The 22,878-nt window shown below is 40.4% G+C and overlaps 1 protein-coding gene across 4 annotated transcripts in view; it reads right to left on the reverse strand.

Moving 5' to 3' along the window:
• Positions 1–22,878, reverse strand: part of LOC106578196 (uncharacterized) — a 60,086-nt gene that overhangs the window by 3,436 nt on the left and 33,772 nt on the right. For 3 of the 4 annotated variants that reach the window (XM_045711392.2, XM_045711391.2, XM_082965394.1), the window contains exons 4-9: positions 21,792–22,665; positions 21,414–21,662; positions 14,783–15,034; positions 4,613–4,747; positions 2,373–2,493; positions 1–258 (exon numbers count right to left, since the gene is read on the reverse strand). The exon at positions 1–258 is cut by the window's left edge and continues 12 nt beyond it. In XM_045711392.2, coding sequence (XP_045567348.2) covers positions 1–258; positions 2,373–2,493; positions 4,613–4,747; positions 14,783–15,034; positions 21,414–21,662; positions 21,792–22,665 — 1,889 coding nt within the window. The remainder of the gene's footprint in view (positions 259–2,372; positions 2,494–4,612; positions 4,748–14,782; positions 15,035–21,413; positions 21,663–21,791; positions 22,666–22,878) is intronic. The other variant, XM_082965393.1, reaches the window with a different exon arrangement.

The raw sequence follows: 22,878 nt of genomic DNA on the forward strand, positions 1-22,878 counted from the left end.
GATTGTGGGCTGTCTCTTCCATCAGGTAAGTCTTTGGGGGTGTGGCCTCCCAACAGGTGTGTCTGTAGGTAGTCTTGGCTCGCTGCCTCTCCAGGTGTGTGAGAGCTGGCGTGAGCCCTCATGGCTCGCTCCTCACTGGTGGAGTGATCACACACACTGCAGCGGAGAGTGAAAGCATCGCGCTCCCATTCGCTGTGCTCAGTCATGTGACCAAGGAACAGGCTCTGCCCCTCCAGCTCGAAACCGCACACGTGACACCTAAAGGGGAGGGGCAATGATCATCATAGTGTGATGTGTGTTGCCCGTAGTAGTATTTACCTGTAGTAGTAGTTACCTGTAGTAGTAGTTAACTGTAGTAGTATTTAACTGTAGTAGTAGTTACCTGTAGTAGTAGTTACCTGTAGTAGTAGTTACCTGTAGTAGTATTTACCTGTAGTAGTAGTTACCTGTAGTAGTATTTACCTGTAGTAGTAGTTACCTGTAGTAGTATTTACCTGTAGTAGTATTTACCTGTAGTAGTAGTTACCTGTAGTAGTATTTACCTGTAGTAGTAGTTACCTGTAGTAGTATTTACCTGTAGTAGTATTTACCTGTAGTAGTATTTACCTGTAGTAGTAGTAGTAGTATTTACCTGTAGTAGTATTTACCTGTAGTAGTAGTTACCTGTAGTAGTAGTTACCTGTAGTAGTAGTTACCTGTAGTAGTATTTACCTGTAGTAGTAGTTACCTGTAGTAGTATTTACCTGTAGTAGTATTTACCTGTAGTAGTAGTTACCTGTAGTAGTATTTACCTGTAGTAGTATTTACCTGTAGTAGTAGTTACCTGTAGTTACCTGTAGTAGTATTTACCTGTAGTAGTAGTTACCTGTAGTAGTATTTACCTGTAGTAGTAGTAGTTACCTGTAGTAGTAGTTACCTTTAGTAGTAGTTACCTGTAGTAGTTACCTGTAGTAGTAGTTACCTGTAGTAGTAGTTACCTGTAGTAGTAGTAGTAGTTACCTGTAGTAGTATTTACCTGTAGTAGTAGTTACCTGTAGTAGTAGTTACCTTTAGTAGTATTTACCTGTAGCAGTAGTTACCTGTAGTAGTATTTACCTGTAGTAGTAGTTACCTGTAGTAGTATTTACCTGTAGTAGTAGATACCTGTAGTAGTATTTACCTGTAGTAGTATTTACCAGTAGTAGTAGTATTTACCTGTAGTAGTAGTTGAAGCCAGTGGTGTGTGTTACCTGTAGTAGTAGTTACCTGTAGTAGTAGTTACCTGTAGTAGTAGTTACCTGTAGAAGTAGTTACCTGTAGTAGTAGTGGAAGCCAGTGGTGTGTGTTACCTGTAGTAGTATTTACCTGTAGTAGTATTTACCTGTAGTAGTAGTTACCTGTAGTAGTAGTAGTAGTAGTTACCTGTAGTAGTAGTTACCTGTAGTAGTATTTACCTGTAGTAGTAGTTACCTTTAGTAGTATTTACCTGTAGTAGTATTTACCTGTAGTAGTAGTTACCTGTAGTAGTAGTAGTAGTAGTTACCTGTAGTAGTATTTACCTGTAGTAGTATTTACCTGTAGTAGTAGTTACCTTTAGTAGTATTTACCTGTAGTAGTAGTTACCTGTAGTAGTAGTATTTACCTGTAGTAGTAGTGGAAGCCAGTGGTGTGTGTTACCTGTGGTGTCAGTGGTGTGTGTTACCTGTAGTAGTAGTGGAAGCCAGTGGTGTGTGTTACCTGTAGTAGTAGTGGAAGCCAGTGGTGTGTGTTACCTGTAGTAGTAGTGGAAGCCAGTGGTGTGTGTTACCTGTAGTAGTATTTACCTGTAGTAGTATTTACCTGTAGTAGTAGTTACCTGTAGTAGTAGTAGTAGTAGTTACCTGTAGTAGTAGTTACCTGTAGTAGTATTTACCTGTAGTAGTAGTTACCTTTAGTAGTATTTACCTGTAGTAGTATTTACCTGTAGTAGTAGTTACCTGTAGTAGTAGTAGTAGTAGTTACCTGTAGTAGTATTTACCTGTAGTAGTATTTACCTGTAGTAGTAGTTACCTTTAGTAGTATTTACCTGTAGTAGTAGTTACCTGTAGTAGTAGTATTTACCTGTAGTAGTAGTGGAAGCCAGTGGTGTGTGTTACCTGTGGTGTCAGTGGTGTGTGTTACCTGTAGTAGTAGTGGAAGCCAGTGGTGTGTGTTACCTGTAGTAGTAGTATTTACCTGTAGTAGTAGTTACCTGTAGTAGTATTTACCTGTAGTAGTAGTAGTTACCTGTAGTAGTAGTTACCTTTAGTAGTAGTTACCTGTAGTAGTTACCTGTAGTAGTAGTTACCTGTAGTAGTATTTACCTGTAGTAGTAGTAGTTACCTGTAGTAGCAGTTACCTGTAGTAGCAGTTACCTGTAGTAGTAGTGGAAGCCGGTGGTGTGTGTCTTAGCAGTGTGTGAGGCCAGGTGATGGTTGAGACTCCTCTGACACAGGGCTTGGTATGAACACACTGGACACCTATACCTACTGACTACTGGGAGAGAGGGAGGAAGGAGGGGGAGGGAGGAGGGGGAGGGAGGAGGGGTAAGACAGAGAGGGAGGAGGGGTAAGACAGAGAGGGAGGAGAGGTAAGGCAGAGAGGGAGGAGGGGTAAGGCAGAGAGGGAGGAGGGGTAAGGCAGAGAGGGAGGAGAGGTAAGGCAGAGAGGGAGGAGGGGTAAGACAGAGAGGGAGGAGGGGTAAGACAGAAAGGGAGGAGGGGTAAGACAGAGAGGGAGGAGGGGTAAGGCAGAGAGGGAGGAGGGGTAAGGCAGAGAGGGAGGAGGGGTAAGACAGAGAGGGAGGAGGGGTAAGGCAGAGAGGGAGGAGGGGTAAGGCAGAGAGGGAGGAGGGGTAAGGCAGAGAGGGAGGAGAGGTAAGACAGAAAGGGAGGAGGGGTAAGACAGAGAGGGAGGAGGGGTAAGACAGAGAGGGAGGAGGGGTAAGACAGAGAGGGAGGAGGGGTAAGACAGAGAGGGAGGAGGGGTAAGACAGAGAGGGAGGAGGGGTAAGGCAGAGAGGGAGGAGGGGTAAGGCAGCTTGCGTGAGAACAAATAGGATTACTGGACAGGTGCTGGATTAACCTTTAACTTTAGAGCCCGTTATTTGAGCTCTGACCTCTATAACCCCACAGGGTGCTATTTGACCTTTAACCCCACAGGGTGCTATTTAACCTCTAACCCCACAGGGTGCTATTTGACCTCTAAGCCCACAGGGTGCTATTTGACCTCTAACCCCACAGGGTGCTATTTGACCTCTAACCCCACAGGGTGCTATTTGACCTCTAAGCCCACAGGGTGCTATTTGACCTTTAACCCCACAGGGTGCTATTTAACCTCTAACCCCACAGGGTGATATTTGACCTCTAACCCCACAGGGTGATATTTAACCTCTAACCCCACAGGGTGCTATTTAACCTCTAACCCCACAGGGTGCTATTTGACCTTTAACCCCTTGACCTTTATTTGACCTTATACTCGGCCTTGTCTTAGGACGGTAAGTTGGTGGTTGGAGACATCCCTCTAGTGGTGTGGGGGCTGTGCTTTGGAAAAGTGGGTGGGGTTATATCCTGCCTGTTTGGCCCTGTCCGGGGGTATCATCGGATGGGGCCACAGTGTCTTCTGATCCCTCCTGTCTCAGCCTCCAGTATTTATGCTGCAGTAGTTTATGTGTCGGGGGGCTAGGGTCAGTCTGTTACATCTGGAGTATTTATTTCTCTTGTCTTATCCGGTGTCCTGTGTGTATTTAAATATGCTCTCTCTAATTCTCTCTTTCTCTCTTTCTGTCTTTCTCTCGGAGGACCTGAGCCCTAGGACCATGCCTCAGGACTACCTGGTATGATGACTCCTTGCTGTCCCCAGTCCACCTGGCCGTGCTGCTGCTCCAGTTTCAACTGTTCTGCCTGCGGCTATGGAACCCTGACCTGTTCACCGGACGTGCTTGTTGCACCCTCGACAACTACTGTGATTATTATTATTTGACCATGCTGGTCATTTATGAACATTTTAACATTTTAACATTTTGACCATGTTCTGTTATAATATCCACCCTGCACAGCCAGAAGAGGACTGGCCACCCCTCATAGCCTGGTTCCTCTCTAGGTTTCTTCCTAGGTTTTTGGCCTTTCTAGGGAGTTTTTCCTAGGGAGTTTTTCCTAGCCACCGTGCTTCTTTCACATGCTTTGCTTGCTGTTTGGGGTTTTAGGCTGGGTTTCTGTACAGCACTTTGAGAATATCAGCTGATGTACGAAGGGCTATATAAAAATAAATTTGATTTGATTTGAACCCCACAGTGTGCTATTTAACCTCTAACCCCACAGGGTGATATTTGACCTTTAACCCCACAGGGTGATATTTGACCTTTAACCCCACAGGGTGCTATTTAACCTCTAACCCCACAGGGTGATATTTAACCTCTAACCCCACAGGGTGCTATTTAACCTCTAACCCCACAGGGTGCTATTTGACCTCTAACCCCACAGGGTGCTATTTGACCTCTAATAAAATAGTCTATTTTTTGCTCCACAGGCTTTATTGTTATTGACTCAACCAGTGCATGTGTCCCATACGGTGCCATATTACCTACATAGGGTCCACAGCCAGTGTGTTCACCTACCGTGCTGTGGTTTGTCTAGGGAGGACTGAGTAGGGTCCCGCTGGTCCGGGAGGGTACAGTGTGTAAACGGCTTCTCCACCACAGGACTACAGAACGATTCGTTTCCTTTCAGCTCGTTGGCTTTGCAGACTTTTTCTGAAGAGAAACAAGAGTCAAATGTAAGTTACCTAGACCGCTGTAGTATTTCACAGCTACATTTAGTTACCTAGACCGCTGTAGTATTTCACAGCTACATTTAGTTACCTAGACCGCTGTAGCGTTTCATAGCTACATTTAGTTACCTAGACCGCTGTAGCATTTCACAGCTACATTTAGTTACCTAGACCGCTGTAGCATTTCACAGCTACATTTAGTTACCTAGACTGCTGTAGTATTTCACAGCTACATTTAGTTACCTAGACCGCTGTAGCATTTCACAGCTACATTTAGTTACCTAGACCGCTGTAGCGTTTCATAGCTACATTTAGTTACCTAGACCGCTGTAGCATTTCACAGCTACATTTAGTTACCTAGATCGCTGTAGTATTTCACAGCTACATTTAGTTACCTAGACTGCTGTAGTATTTCACAGCTACATTTAGTTACCTAGACCGCTGTAGCATTTCACAGCTACATTTAGTTACCTAGACCGCTGTAGCGTTTCATAGCTACATTTAGTTACCTAGACCGCTGTAGCATTTCACAGCTACATTTAGTTACCTAGATCGCTGTAGTATTTCACAGCTACATTTAGTTACCTAGACCGCTGTAGTATTTCACAGCTACATTTAGTTACCTAGACCGCTGTAGCGTTTCATAGCTACATTTAGTTACCTAGACCGCTGTAGCATTTCACAGCTACATTTAGTTACCTAGACTGCTGTAGTATTTCACAGCTACATTTAGTTACCTAGACTGCTGTAGTATTTCACAGCTACATTTAGTTACCTAGACCGCTGTAGTATTTCACAGCTACATTTAGTTACCTAGACTGCTGTAGCATTTCATAGCTACATTTAGTTACCTAGACCGCTGTAGTATTTCACAGCTACATTTAGTTACCTAGACCGCTGTAGTATTTCACAGCTACATTTAGTTACCTAGACCGCTGTAGTATTTCACAGCTACATTTAGTTACCTAGACCGCTGTAGTATTTCACAGCTACATTTAGTTACCTAGACCGCTGTAGTGTTTCACAGCTACATTTAGTTACCTAGACCGCTGTAGTATTTCACAGCTACATTTAGTTACCTAGACCGCTGTAGCGTTTCACAGCTACATTTAGTTACCTAGACCGCTGTAGCGTTTCATAGCTACATTTAGTTACCTAGATCGCTGTAGTATTTCACAGCTACATTTAGTTACCTAGACCGCTGTAGCGTTTCACAGCTACATTTAGTTACCTAGACCGCTGTAGCGTTTCATAGCTACATTTAGTTACCTAGACCGCTGTAGTATTTCACAGCTACATTTAGTTACCTAGACCGCTGTAGCGTTTCATAGCTACATTTAGTTACCTAGACTGCTGTAGTATTTCACAGCTACATTTAGTTACCTAGACCGCTGTAGTATTTCACAGCTACATTTAGTTACCTAGACTGCTGTAGTATTTCACAGCTACATTTAGTTACCTAGACCGCTGTAGCGTTTCATAGCTACATTTAGTTACCTAGACCGCTGTAATATTTCACAGCTACATTTAGTTACCTAGATCGCTGTAGCATTTCACAGCTACATTTAGTTACCTAGACCGCTGTAGTATTTCACAGATACATTTAGTTACCTAGACCGCTGTAGTATTTCACAGATACATTTAGTTACCTAGACCGCTGTAGCGTTTCATAGCTACATTTAGTTACCTAGACTGCTGTAGCATTTCACAGCTACATTTAGTTACCTAGACCGCTGTAGTATTTCACAGCTACATTTAGTTACCTAGACCGCTGTAGTATTTCACAGCTACATTTAGTTACCTAGACCGCTGTAGCGTTTCATAGCTACATTTAGTTACCTAGACTGCTGTAGTATTTCACAGCTACATTTAGTTACCTAGACCGCTGTAGCGTTTCATAGCTACATTTAGTTACCTAGACCGCTGTAGCATTTCACACCTACATTTAGTTACCTAGACCGCTGTAGTATTTCACAGCTACATTTAGTTACCTAGACCGCTGTAGCATTTCACAGCTACATTTAGTTACCTAGACCGCTGTAGCATTTCATAGCTACATTTAGTTACCTAGACCGCTGTAGTATTTCACAGCTACATTTAGTTACCTAGACCGCTGTAGCATTTCACAGCTACATTTAGTTACCTAGACCGCTGTAGCGTTTCATAGCTACATTTAGTTACCTAGACCGCTGTAGTATTTCACAGCAACATTTAGTTACCTAGACCGCTGTAGCATTTCACAGCTACATTTAGTTACCTAGACCGCTGTAGTATTTCACAGCTACATTTAGTTACCTAGACCGCTGTAGCATTTCACGGCTACATTTAGTTACCTAGACCGCTGTAGTATTTCACAGCTACATTTAGTTACCTAGACCGCTGTAGCATTTCACAGCTACATTTAGTTACCTAGACCGCTGTAGTATTTCACAGCTACATTTAGTTACCTAGACCGCTGTAGTATTTCACAGCTACATTTAGTTACCTAGACCGCTGTAGTATTTCACAGCGACATTTAGTTACCTAGACCGCTGTAGCATTTCACGGCTACATTTAGTTACCTAGACCGCTGTAGTATTTCACAGCAACATTTAGTTACCTAGACCGCTGTAGTATTTCACAGCTACATTTAGTTACCTAGACCGCTGTAGTATTTCACAGCAACATTTAGTTACCTAGACCGCTGTAGTATTTCACAGCTACATTTAGTTACCTAGACCGCTGTAGTATTTCACAGCTACATTTAGTTACCTAGACCGCTGTAGTATTTCACAGCTACATTTAGTTACCTAGATCGCTGTAGTATTTCACGGCTACATTTTGTGGTATAATTTCGGACACAAATGCTTTAATAACAAACTCTGGGAATACAACAATAACATTGTGGTTAACATATGACATACACTGAGTGGACAAAACATTAAGAACACCTGCTCTTTCCCTGAGACTGACCAGGTGAATCGAAATCAGTGTAGATGAAGGGGAGGAGACAGGTTAAATAAATAATTTTTAAGCCTTGATACAATTGAGACATGGATTGTGTATGTTTGCCATTCAGAGGGTGAATGTGCAAGACATAAATATTTAAGTACCTTTGAACGGGGTATGGTGTTAGGTGCCAGGCGCACCGGTTTGTGTCAAGAACTGCAACGCTGCTGGGTTTTTCACACTCAACAGCTTCCTGTGTGTATCAACAATGGTCCACCACCCAAAGGAGGGCCAACCAACTTGACACAACTGTGGGAAGCATTGGAGTCAACATGGGCCAGCATCACTGTGGAACGCTTTCGACACCTTGTAGAGTCCATGACCCGATGAATTGATGCTGTTCTGAGGGCAATATTATGAAGGTGTCCTTAATGTTTTGTACATGCAAGCGTATACTGTGTGTACCTGACAGTTGGTAGAAGGTTCAAGAGTGTAGTAGAAGGTTCTAGAGTGTAGTTAGAAGATTCTAGAGTGTAGTAGAAGGTTCTAGAGTGTAGTAGAAGGCTGTTGAATGTGGTGGTTGTACCTGACAGTTGGTAGAAGGTTCTAGAGTGTAGTAGAAGGTTCTAGAGTGTAGTAGAAGGCTGTTGAGTGTGGTGGTTGTATCTGACAGTTGGTAGAAGGTTCTAGAGTGTAGTAGAAGGCTGTTGAGTGTGGTGGTTGTATCTGACAGTTGGTAGAAGGTTCTAGAGTGTAGTAGAAGGCTGTTGAGTGTGGTGGTTGTATCTGACAGTTGGTAGAAGGTTCTAGAGTGTAGTAGAAGGCTGTTGAGTGTGGTGGTTGTATCTGACAGTTGGTAGAAGGTTCTAGAGTGTAGTAGAAGGCTGTTGAGTGTGGTGGTTGTATCTGACAGTTGGTAGAAGGTTCTAGAGTGTAGTAGAAGGCTGTTGAGTGTGGTGGTTGTATCTGACAGTTGGTAGAAGGTTCTAGAGTGTAGTAGAAGGCTGTTGAGTGTGGTGGTTGTATCTGACAGTTGGTAGAAGGTTCTAGAGTGTAGTAGAAGGCTGTTGAGTGTGGTGGTTGTATCTGACAGTTGGTAGAAGGTTCTAGAGTGTAGTAGAAGGCTGTTGAGTGTGGTGGTTGTATCTGACAGTTGGTAGAAGGTTCTAGAGTGTAGTAGAAGGCTGTTGAGTGTGGTGGTTGTATCTGACAGTTGGTAGAAGGTTCTAGAGTGTAGTAGAAGGCTGTTGAGTGTGGTGGTTGTATCTGACAGTTGGTAGAAGGTTCTAGAGTGTAGTAGAAGGCTGTTGAGTGTGGTGGTTGTATCTGACAGTTGGTAGAAGGTTCTAGAGTGTAGTAGAAGGCTGTTGAGTGTGGTGGTTGTATCTGACAGTTGGTAGAAGGTTCTAGAGTAGGGGTGTCAAACATACGGCTCACGGGGTGATTTGAATTAAAAAAATTCTAATACAAAATTTGGGGGGAAATTAACTCAAAATACTTTAAAATGACTAAAACCAAATCGAAACTGTGTAGAAATTATAATGGACCCTCACTGAACAAAAACATAAATGCAACATGCAACAATTTCAAAGATTTCACTGATTTACAGGTCATATAAGGAAATCAGTCAATTGAAATAAATTCATTAGGTCCTAATCTATGGATTTTACATGACTGGGAATACAGATATGAATCTGTTGGTCACAGATGCCTAAAATAAAAGGTAGGGGTGTGGATCAGGAAACCAGTCAGTATCTGGTGTGACCATTTGCCTCATGCAGCGCTACACATCTCCTTCACATAGAGTTGATCAGGCTGTTGATTGTGTCCTGTGGAATGTTGTCCCACAAACCTACAGGAGGGTATCTCTCCAGGAACAGGGTTGGAGTTAAAACCTACAGGAGGGTATCTCTCCAGGAACAGGGTTGGAGAGCCCTGTTTTAGAGTGTTGTGGGTACAAAGATCAACTGTACTGGTTGTTCAGGCTCTGATCTTGTCCTCCATCTTGATTACTGTCTGGTAATGTGGTCATGTGCAGCAAAGAAAGACCTATCAAAGCTGCAGCTGGTTCAGAGCAAGAGCAGCACGGCCTGCCCTTAACTGCACACGGAGAACTAACACAGTCTTTCATGGCTGAGGGTTGAGGAGAAATTAACTACTATATCTGTGTGTTTAAAATGCCTAACCACTAATCTATTAGCATCCACTTCAAAACAGACATACAAAAAACCCCAGCAGAAACACCACCAAGGGTTTCTACACTGTACACAAACCAAAAAAACAGATTTAATGTGTTACTCAGTGATGTATAGAGTCATCATGGAATGATCTGTTACCAGAGGTTACTCAGTGATGTATAGAGTCATCATGGAATGATCTGTTACCAGAGGTTACTCAGTGATGTATAGAGTCATCATGGAATGATCTGTTACCAGAGGTTACTCAGTGATGTATAGAGTCATCATGGAATGATCTGTTACCAGAGGTTACTCAGTGATGTATAGAGTCATCATGGAATGATCTGTTACCAGAGGTTACTCAGTGATGTATAGAGTCATCATGGAATGATCTGTTACCAGAGGTTACTCAGTGATGTATAGAGTCATCATGGAATGATCTGTTACCAGAGGTTACTCAGTGATGTATAGAGTCATCATGGAATGATCTGTTACCAGAGGTTACCCAGTGATGTATAGAGTCATCATGGAATGATCTGTTACCAGAGGTTACTCAGTGATGTATAGAGTCATCATGGAATGATCTGTTACCAGAGGTTACTCAGTGATGTATAGAGTCATCATGGAATGATCTGTTACCAGAGGTTACTCAGTGATGTATAGAGTCATCATGGAATGATCTGTTACCAGAGGTTACTCAGTGATGTATAGAGTCATCATGGAATGATCTGTTACCAGAGGTTACTCAGTGATGTATAGAGTCATCATGGAATGATCTGTTACCAGAGGTTACTCAGTGATGTATAGAGTCATCATGGAATGATCTGTTACCAGAGGTTACTCAGTGATGTATAGAGTCATCATGGAATGATCTGTTACCAGAGGTTACTCAGTGATGTATAGAGTCATCATGGAATGATCTGTTACCAGAGGTTACTCAGTGATGTATAGAGTCATCATGGAATGATCTGTTACCAGAGGTTACTCAGTGATGTATAGAGTCATCATGGAATGATCTGTTACCAGAGGTTACTCAGTGATGTATAGAGTCATCATGGAATGATCTGTTACCAGAGGTTACTCAGTGATGTATAGAGTCATCATGGAATGATCTGTTACCAGAGGTTACTCAGTGATGTATAGAGTCATCATGGAATGATCTGTTACCAGAGGTTACTCAGTGATGTATAGAGTCATCATGGAATGATCTGTTACCAGAGGTTACTCAGTGATGTATAGAGTCATCATGGAATTATCTGTTACCAGAGGTTACTCAGTGATGTATAGAGTCATCATGGAATGATCTGTTACCAGAGGTTACTCAGTGATGTATAGAGTCATCATGGAATGATCTGTTACCAGAGGTTACTCAGTGATGTATAGAGTCATCATGGAATGATCTGTTACCAGAGGTTACTCAGTGATGTATAGAGTCATCATGGAATGATCTGTTACCAGAGGTTACTCAGTGATGTATAGAGTCATCATGGAATGATCTGTTACCAGAGGTTACTCAGTGATGTATAGAGTCATCATGGAATGATCTGTTACCAGAGGTTACTCAGTGATGTATAGAGTCATCATGGAATGATCTGTTACCAGAGGTTACTCAGTGATGTATAGAGTCATGTCATCATGGAATGATCTGTTACCAGAGGTTACTCAGTGATGTATAGAGTCATCATGGAATGATCTGTTACCAGAGGTTACCCAGTGATGTATAGAGTCATCATGGAATGATCTGTTACCAGAGGTTACTCAGTGATGTATAGAGTCATCATGGAATGATCTGTTACCAGAGGTTACTCAGTGATGTATAGAGTCATCATGGAATGATCTGTTACCAGAGGTTACTCAGTGATGTATAGAGTCATCATGGAATGATCTGTTACCAGAGGTTACTCAGTGATGTATAGAGTCATCATGGAATGATCTGTTACCAGAGGTTACTCAGTGATGTATAGAGTCATCATGGAATGATCTGTTACCAGAGGTTACTCAGTGATGTATAGAGTCATCATGGAATGATCTGTTACCAGAGGTTACTCAGTGATGTATAGAGTCATCATGGAATGATCTGTTACCAGAGGTTACCCAGTGATGTATAGAGTCATCATGGAATGATCTGTTACCAGAGGTTACTCAGTGATGTATAGAGTCATCATGGAATGATCTGTTACCAGAGGTTACTCAGTGATGTATAGAGTCATCATGGAATGATCTGTTACCAGAGGTTACTCAGTGATGTATAGAGTCATCATGGAATGATCTGTTACCAGAGGTTACTCAGTGATGTATAGAGTCATCATGGAATGATCTGTTACCAGAGGTTACTCAGTGATGTATAGAGTCATCATGGAATGATCTGTTACCAGAGGTTACTCAGTGATGTATAGAGTCATCATGGAATGATCTGTTACCAGAGGTTACTCAGTGATGTATAGAGTCATCATGGAATGATCTGTTACCAGAGGTTACTCAGTGATGTATAGAGTCATCATGGAATGATCTGTTACCAGAGGTTACTCAGTGATGTATAGAGTCATCATGGAATGATCTGTTACCAGAGGTTACTCAGTGATGTATAGAGTCATCATGGAATGATCTGTTACCAGAGGTTACTCAGTGATGTATAGAGTCATCATGGAATGATCTGTTACCAGAGGTTACTCAGTGATGTATAGAGTCATCATGGAATGATCTGTTACCAGAGGTTACTCAGTGATGTATAGAGTCATCATGGAATGATCTGTTACCAGAGGTTACTCAGTGATGTATAGAGTCATCATGGAATGATCTGTTACCAGAGGTTACTCAGTGATGTATAGAGTCATCATGGAATGATCTGTTACCAGAGGTTACTCAGTGATGTATAGAGTCATCATGGAATGATCTGTTACCAGAGGTTACTCAGTGATGTATAGAGTCATCATGGAATGATCTGTTACCAGAGGTTACTCAGTGATGTATAGAGTCATCATGGAATGATCTGTTACCAGAGGTTACTCAGTGATGTATAGAGTCATCATGGAATGATCTGTTACCAGAGGTTACTCAGTGATGTATAGAGTCATGTCATCATGGAATGATCTGTTACCAGAGGTTACTCAGTGATGTATAGAGTCATCATGGAATGATCTGTTACCAGAGGTTACCCAGTGATGTATAGAGTCATCATGGAATGATCTGTTACCAGAGGTTACTCAGTGATGTATAGAGTCATCATGGAATGATCTGTTACCAGAGGTTACTCAGTGATGTATAGAGTCATCATGGAATGATCTGTTACCAGAGGTTACTCAGTGATGTATAGAGTCATCATGGAATGATCTGTTACCAGAGGTTACTCAGTGATGTATAGAGTCATCATGGAATGATCTGTTACCAGAGGTTACTCAGTGATGTATAGAGTCATCATGGAATGATCTGTTACCAGAGGTTACTCAGTGATGTATAGAGTCATCATGGAATGATCTGTTACCAGAGGTTACTCAGTGATGTATAGAGTCATCATGGAATGATCTGTTACCAGAGGTTACCCAGTGATGTATAGAGTCATCATGGAATGATCTGTTACCAGAGGTTACTCAGTGATGTATAGAGTCATCATGGAATGATCTGTTACCAGAGGTTACTCAGTGATGTATAGAGTCATCATGGAATGATCTGTTACCAGAGGTTACTCAGTGATGTATAGAGTCATCATGGAATGATCTGTTACCAGAGGTTACTCAGTGATGTATAGAGTCATCATGGAATGATCTGTTACCAGAGGTTACTCAGTGATGTATAGAGTCATCATGGAATGATCTGTTACCAGAGGTTACTCAGTGATGTATAGAGTCATCATGGAATGATCTGTTACCAGAGGTTACTCAGTGATGTATAGAGTCATCATGGAATGATCTGTTACCAGAGGTTACTCAGTGATGTATAGAGTCATCATGGAATGATCTGTTACCAGAGGTTACTCAGTGATGTATAGAGTCATCATGGAATGATCTGTTACCAGAGGTTACTCAGTGATGTATAGAGTCATCATGGAATGATCTGTTACCAGAGGTTACTCAGTGATGTATAGAGTCATCATGGAATGATCTGTTACCAGAGGTTACTCAGTGATGTATAGAGTCATCATGGAATGATCTGTTACCAGAGGTTACTCAGTGATGTATAGAGTCATCATGGAATGATCTGTTACCAGAGGTTACTCAGGCAAAAAGCAAGTTTAGCTTTAAAAAATGATAAAAACATCTTGTATCACAGCACCTCTCCTCTTTCTAAAACTCTCATTTAACTGGATATATGAAGTATATGAATAGTGTGTAAATAGTATTTTTGTTGTCTCTTGGTGTCTTCACAATATTTAACTCTTTATTTTTTATGTTCTTGTCTATAACTGTTCTGTACTTTGTCATGTATTTGTACGTTTTATGTGGACCCCAGGAAGAGTAGCTGCTGCATGTGCAGTAGCCAATAGGCGATCCTAATAAACTAAACCTGACAGTTGGTAGAAGGTTCTAGAGTGTTGGTAGAAGGTTCTAGAGTGGTGTGGGTACCTGACAGTTGGTAGAAGGTTCTAGAGTGTTGGTAGAAGGTTCTAGAGGGTTATGGGTACCTGACAGTTGGTAGAAGGTTCTAGAGTGTTGGTAGAAGGTTCTAGAGGGTTGTTGGTACCTGACAGTTGGTAGAAGGTTCTAGAGTGTTGTGGATACCTGACAGTTTGTAGAAGGTTCTAGAGTGTTGGTAGAAGGTTCTAGAGGGTTATGGGTACCTGACAGTTTGTAGAAGGTTCTAGAGTGTTGGTAGAAGGTTCTAGAGGGTTATGGGTACCTGACAGTTGGTAGAAGGTTCTAGAGTGTTGGTAGAAGGTTCTAGAGTGTTGGTAGAAGGTTCTAGGGTGTTGTTGGTACCTGACAGTTGGTAGAGGAGAGCAGAGGCCATTTTGACTGAGATGTCCTGGGAGAAGAGATCTCTCTGGAACAGATCCTCGTCTTCTTTAGGGAGGAGAGGGGCAGGGGGTGTCTTCTCACCCCTCCCGGGTTCCGCTCGTTCCCCTGGGGTCAGGACAGGGTCAGGTGTCACGCTGGGGGTCAGGGGGTCAATCTCCATAGGCTCCTCCTCCTCTTTCACCTTTAAACCCTGGACCACCACTTCCTGCTTCTCTGTGATTGGTGGAAGAGGGAGGAGGAGCAAGCACAAGGGACAGGGAGTCTATGTGTGTGTTATACAGTATATGGACACCTGCTTGTCCAACATCTCATTCCAAAATCATGGGCATTAATATGGAGCTGGTCCCCACTTTGCTGCTATAACAGCCTCCACTCTTCTGGGAAGGTTTTCCACTAGATGTTGGAACATTGCTGCGGGGACTTGCTTCCATTCAGCCACAAGAGCATTAGTCAGTTTGCACACTGATGTTGGGCGATTAGGCCTGGCTCTCAGTCGGCGTTCCAATTCATCCCAAAGGTGTTCAATGGGGTTGAGGTCAGGGCTCTGTGCAGACCAGTCAAGTTCTTCCACACTGATCTTGACAAACCATTTTTGTATGGACCTCGCTTTGTGCATGGGGGCATTGCACCTGTACATAGCCCATCTGTAAATAGCCCACCCAACTACCTCATCCCCATCCTGATTTTTATTTATTTATTTATTTATTTGCTCCTTTTCACCCCAGTATCTCTACTTGCACATTCATCTTCTGCACATCTACCATTCCGGTGTTTTACTTGCTATATTGTAATTATTTCACCACTACGGCCTATTTATTGCCTTACCTCCCTTATCTTACCTCATTTGCACACACTGTACTGTGTTATTGACTGTATGTTTGTTTATCTAATGTGTAACTCTGTGTTGTTGTTTGTGTCGCACTGCTTTGCTTTATCTTGGCCAGGTCGCAGTTGTAAATGAGAACTTGTTCTCAACTAGCCTACCTGGTTAAATAAAAATAAAATCTTATTTTTACATTTTTATTTTTTTATTGTCATGCTGAAACAGGAAAGGGCCTTCCCCAAACTGACGCCACAAAGTTGGAAGCACAGAATCATCTAGAATGTCATTGTATGTTGTAGCGTTCAGATTTCCCTTCACAGTGAACTAAGGGGCCTGAACCATGGAAAACAGCCCCAGACCATTATTCCTCCTCCACCAAACTTTACAGTTGGCACTATGCATTGGGGCAGGAGGTAGCGTTCTCCTGGCATCCACCAAACCCAGATTCGCCCATTGGACTGCCAGATAGTGTGATTCATAACTGCAGAGAACACGTTTCCACTCCTCCAGAGTCCAATAGTGGTGAGCTTTACACCACTCCAGCCGATGCTTGGCATTGTGCATGGTGATCTTAGGCTTGTGTTTGGCTGCTCGGCCATGGAAACCCATTTCGGCCGTGGAAACCCACAAACAGTTCTTGTGCTGACGTTGCTTCCAGAGGCAGTTCAAATCAAATTATATTTTACTGGTCGCATTTAGCAGATGTTATTGCGGGTATAGTGAAATGTTTGTGTTCCTAGCTCCAACAGTGAGGTATTATCAAACAATACACAACAATACACACACATCTAACAGTTAAATAATGGAATTAAGAAATAAATATTAGGACGAGCAATGTCGGAGTCCAGAGTATAAACACAATATATAAATATATATATATGTGAAAAAAATATATATGTGTGTGTGAAAAAAATATATATATGTGTGTGTGTATATGTGTATGTGAGATGGGCTGTATAGACATTATGGAGTATAAACACAATATATATATATATATGTGTGTGTGTGTGTGTGTGTGTGTGTGTGTGTGTGTGTGTGTGTGTGTGTGTGTGTGTGTGTGTGTGTGTGTGTGTGTGTGTGTGATGGGATGTATAGACATTATGGATAGAATATGTAATATGTAGGATAAAACAGTGGTGGAAAAATTACAATAAAAAAGTACTCAATTGTAAAAGTAAAGATACTTTAATGAGTCTGCCTGATCAGAGGCAGGAGGGAAAAACCTTGGAATGAGTAGGTGTGTACAAACCTTTGACTGGTACAGTATATAATGTATATATAGTGTATATATAGTGTATATAATGTATATATAGTGTATATATAGTATATATAGTGTATATGTGTATATATAGTGTATATAATGTATATGTGTATATATAGTGTATATAATGTATATATAGTGTATATGTGTATATATATATGTATATAATGTATATGTGTATATATATTGTGTATATAATGTATATGTGTATATATATTGTGTATATGTGTATTTATATGTGCATATATAGTGTATATATAGTGTATATAATGTATATATAGTGTATATATATATGTATATGTGTATATATAGTGTATATAATCTATATATGTGTGTATATATATATATATAGTGTATATATAGTGCATATAATGTATATATAGTGTATATGTGTATATATGTGTATTTATGTGTATATATAGTGTATATAAGGTATATATAGTGTATAAGTGTATATATAGTGTATATAATGTATATGTGTATATATAGTGTATATAATGTATATGTGTATATATAGTGTATATGTATATATATAGTGTCGATGTATATATATAGTGTCGATGTGTATATATAGTGTCGATGTGTATATATTGTGTGTATGTGTATATATAGTGTATATATAATGTATATGTGTATATATTGTGTATATATAGTGTATATGTTTATATGTGTATATATATGTGTATAAATATATAGTGTACATATAGTGTATATCTATAGTGTATATGTGTATATATATATATATATAGTATATACAGTATATATAGTGTATATGTGTATATATGTATAGTGTACATATAATGTATATGTGTGTGTATATATATATATATATATATAGAGAGAGAGAGAGAGAGAGAGAGAGAGAGAGAGAGAGAGAGGAGAGAGAGAGAGAGAGAGAGAGAGAGAGAGAGAGAGAGAGAGAGAGAGAGAGAGAGAGAGAATATATAGAGCATATATAGTGTATATGTGTATACAGTTGAAGTTGGAAGTTTACATACACTTAGGTTGGAGTCATTAAAACTCGTTTTTCAACCACTCCACAAATTTCTTGTTAACAAACTATAGTTTTGGCAAGTCGGTTAGGACATCTACTTTGTGCATGACACAAGTAATATTTCCAACAATTGTTTACAGATTATTTCACTTATAATTCACTGTATCACAATTCCAGTGGGTCAGAAGTTTACATACACTAAGTTGACTGTGCCTTTAAACAGCTTGGAAAATTCCAGAAAATGATGTCATGGCTTTAGAAGATTCTGATAGGCTAAGTGACATAATTTGAGTCAATTGGAGGTGTACCTGTGGATGTATTTCAAGGCCTACCTTCAATCTCAGTGCCTCTTTGCTTGACATCATGGGAAAATCAAAAGAAATCAGCCAATACCTCAGAAAACAAATTGTAGACTTGGTTCATCCTTGGGAGCAATATCCAAATGCCTGAAGGTACCACGTTCATCTGTACAAACAATAGTACACAAGTATAAACACCATGGGACCATGCAGCCGTCATACCGCTCAGGAAGGAGATGCGTTCTGTCTCCTAGAGATGAACGTACTTTGGTGCGAAAAGTGCAAATCAATCCCAGAACAGCAGCAAAGGACCTTGTGAAGATGCTGGAGGAAACAGGTACAAAAGTATCTATATCCACAGTAAAACGAGTCCTATATCGACATAACCTGAAAGGCCGCTCAGCAAGGAAGAAGCTGCTGCTCCAAAACCGTCATAAAAAAGCCAGACTACGGTTTGCAACTGCACATGAGGACGAAGATCGTACTTTTTGGAGAAATGTCCTCTGGTCTGATGAAACAAAAATAGAACAGTTTGGCCATAATGACCATCGTTATGTTCGGAGGAAAAAGGGGTAGGCTTGCAAGCCGAGGAACACCATCCCAACCGTGAAGCACGGGGGTGGCAGCATCATGTTATGAGGGTGCTTTGCTGCAGGAGGGACTGGTGCAATTCACAAAATAGATGGCATCATGAGGCAGGAAAATTATGTGGATATATTGAAGCAACATCTCAAGACATTTGTCAGGAAGTTAAAGCTTGGTCGCAAATGGGTCTTCCAAATGGACAATGACCCCAAGCATACTTCCAAAGTTGTGGCAAAATGGCTTAAGGACAAAAAGTCAAGGTATTGGAGTGGCCAGCACAAAGCCCTGACCTCAATCCTATAGAACATTTGTGGGCAGAACTGAAAAAGCGTGTGCGAGCAAGGAGGCCTACAAACCTGACTCAGTTACACCAGCTCTGTCAGGAGGAATGGGCCAAAATTCACCCAACTTATTATGGGAAGCTTGTGGAAGGCTACCCGAAACATTTGACCCAAGTTAAACAATTTAAAGGCAATGCTACCAAATACGAATAGAGTGTATGTAAACTTCTGACCCACTGGGAATGTGATGAAAGAAATAAAAGCTGAAATAAATCATTCTCTTTACTATTATTCTGACATTTCACATTCTTAAAATAAAGTGGTGATCCTAACTGACCTAAGACAGGGCATTGTTACTAGGGTTAAATGTCAGGAATTGCGAAAAACTGAGTTTAAATGTATTTGGCTAAGGTATATGTAAACTTATGACTTCATCTGTATATGTGTGTGTATATGTAGTGTATATGTGTATATATAGTGTGTATATATAGTGTATATGTGTATGTATATGTGTATATATAGTGTATATATAGTGTATATGTGTATGTATATGTATATATATAGTGTATATGTATATGTGTATATATAGTGTATATATATATATATATAGTATATATGTATATGTGTATATATAGTATATATATAATTGTGTATATGTGTATATATAGTGTATGTATATATAGTGTGTATATAGTGTGTGTGTATATATAGTGTATATGTGTATATATAGTGTATATAGTGTGTATGTGTGTGTGTATATATAGTGTATATAGTGTATATGTGTGAACATATATATAGTGTATGTGTATATATATTGTATAAAGTGTGTATATATGGTGTATATGTATATGTGTATATAGTGTGTATATAGTGTATATATAATGTGTATGTGTGTGTGTGTATATATATAGTGTATATAGTGTGTATATATAGTGTATATATAGTATATATAGGGTATATGTGTAAATATAGTGTATATAGTGTGTGTATATATAGTGTATATGTGTATATATAGTGTGTATATAGTGTATATATAGTGTATATAGTGTATATATATAGTGTATATGTGTATGTATATGTGTATAATAGTGTATATATAGTGTATATGTGTATGTATATGTATATATATAGTGTATATGTATATGTGTATATATAGTATATATATAATAGTGTATATGTGTATATATAGTGTATATGTGTATATATAGTGTATAGTGTATATAGTGTGTGTATATATAGTGTATATGTGAATATATAGTGTAAATAGTGTGTATGTGTGTGTGTATATATAGTGTATATAGTGTGTATGTGTGTACATATATATATATAGTGTATGTGTATATATATTGTATAAAGTGTGTATATATGGTGTATATGTATATGTGTACATAGTGTATATATAGTGTGTATGTGTGTGTGTATATAGTGTGTATATAGTGTATATATAGTGTATATATAGGGTATATGTGTATATATAGTGTATATAGTGTGTGTATATATAGTGTATAGTGTGTATATAGTGTGTATATATAGTGTGTATATAGTGTATTTATAGTGTATATAGTGTGTATATATAGTGTATATATAGTGTATATGTGTATATATATAGTGTATATAGTGTGTGTATATATATATATAGTGTATATGTGTATATATAGTGTGTAGATAGTGTATATATAGTGTATATAGTGAGTGTATATATAGTGTATATAGTGTGTGTATATATAGTGTGTATATAGTGTATATATAGTGTATATATAGTGTATATGTGTATATATAGTGTATATGTGTATATATAGTGTATATATAGTGTATATATGGTGTATGTGTATATATAGTGTATATGTGTATATAGTCTATATATAGTGTATATATGGTGTATGTGTATATATAGTGTATATGTGTATATAGTGTATATATAGTGTGTATGTGTATATATAGTGTATATATAGTGTATATGTAGTGTATGTGTGTATATATAGTGTATATATAGTGTATATATAGTGTATGTGTGTATTTATAGTGTATATATAGTGTGTATGTGTATATATAGTCTATATATAGTGTATGTGTATAAATAGTGTATATATAGTGTATATATAGTGTATATATAGTGTGTATGTGTATATATAGTTTATGTGTATATATATAGTGTATATATAGTGTATATATAGTGTATATGTGTATATATAGTGTATGTGTATATATAGTGTATATATAGTGTGTATGTGTATATATAGTGTATATATAGTGTATATATAGTGTATGTGTATATATAGTGTATATATAGTGTATGTGTATATATTGTGTATATATAGTGTATGTGTGTATATAGTGTGTATACCCTACCAGACAGTCTCCTGAGCAGTTCAGAAGCCACAGTGACACTGATGTCTTGCTCCAGCAGGCATCTGTCTCTCTCCTCCTCTGGTCGGGTGAGGTGGGCGGTCGGGGGCTCAGGACTAGCCCCAGGCCCGTCTGGAGAGAGAGCCAGACCAGGCTCACCTGCCTGCTGCTGCTGCCCAGGGCTCAGGCCCTCCTCCTGGGGCTCCTGCTTCACTATAGACCCAGGCTCTACCCCGGCCTGCTGGGTTGCTGCTACAGGAGGATAGAGGGGAGGGGAGTGACAGTTAGATATGCAGGTGTGTGTGTGTGTGTGTGTGTGTGTGTGTGTGTGTGTGTGTGTGTGTGTGTGTGTGTGTGTGTGTGTGTGTGTGTGTGTGTTACCTGAGAGTTTGATAAGCAGGTCAGAGGCGGTCTTCGTGTTGATGTCAGGGCTGAAGAGCGAGGTCGCCATGGGGATCACGATGGGGATGTGTGTGAGGGGTGTGTGTGTGAAAGGGCTGGGTGTGTGTGTGTTTGGTGTGTGTGTTCTGCGTTGGGGTGGAGAGGGGGAGTCAGGTGGGGTATTGGCCTTGCGCCTGTTCCTCTTGAGGGTGAGAGAGGGAGGGAGGGGGGAGAGATGGTGAGAGAGGAGAGGGGTTGAGAACTCCCTCTCTTGGGGTTCCTGTTTCACACAGACTTCTTTATCGCTCCCTTTTTCTCTCTCTCCCTCTCTCTCACCCTGCCTCTCTGCTTCTCTCTCGCCCTGCCTCTCTGCCTCTCTCTCACCCTGCCTCTCTCCCTCCCTCTCTCCCTCCAGGGCTTCTTGCTTCACAGTAGCAGGGTACAGAGGAGTTTGACTGGATGAGTAGCAGAGAGCAGTGTCTAGGGGTCTGGGGGAGAGTTGCACTCTACACCCAGGCTTCAACACGGCCTGCTCAGGGGAATGGCTCTTTCCCTCTCTATCTTCCTCGTTCTTTATCTCTCCCACCTTCTCCCTCTCCTCCTCTGTCTCTCTTTCCTCCTTCCCCTCGCCCTCTCTCTCCGTGTGTGTTTCCGGTGTGAGTGTGTGTGTGTCCTGCGTGGGAGTGTGTGTGTCCTGTGTGAGTGTGTGTGTGTCCTGCGTGGGAGTGTGTGTGTCCTGTGTGAGTGTGTTTGTGCCTCTGGGGTTAGTTCTCTGGTGGCGTCTCATGTGCAGCTTCAGGCTGAAGAGGCGGAGTGAGGTGAAAGGGCAAAGGTCACACTGAAACTCTTCCCCTTTCTCCTGCTGCCTGTGAACCTGAGAGAGAAAGAGACAGAGAGAAAGAGAGAGAGTTCATGACTTCATGACTATAAAGCATAATATTGAGATAATTGATGTGGATTCAACTAAAATATTTTGTCCATGTACTTGTGCGTGCAAATGTGTGTGTGTGTGTGTGTGTGTAAACCTTAATATGTGCTGTGAGGTGTGTGTGTGTGTGTGGGTGTAAACCTTAATATGTGCTGTGAG

This window comes from Salmo salar, chromosome 18, assembly GCF_965601325.2.
Source record: "Salmo salar chromosome 18, fSalSal1, whole genome shotgun sequence".
Classification (NCBI taxonomy): Eukaryota; Metazoa; Chordata; class Actinopteri; order Salmoniformes; family Salmonidae; genus Salmo; species Salmo salar.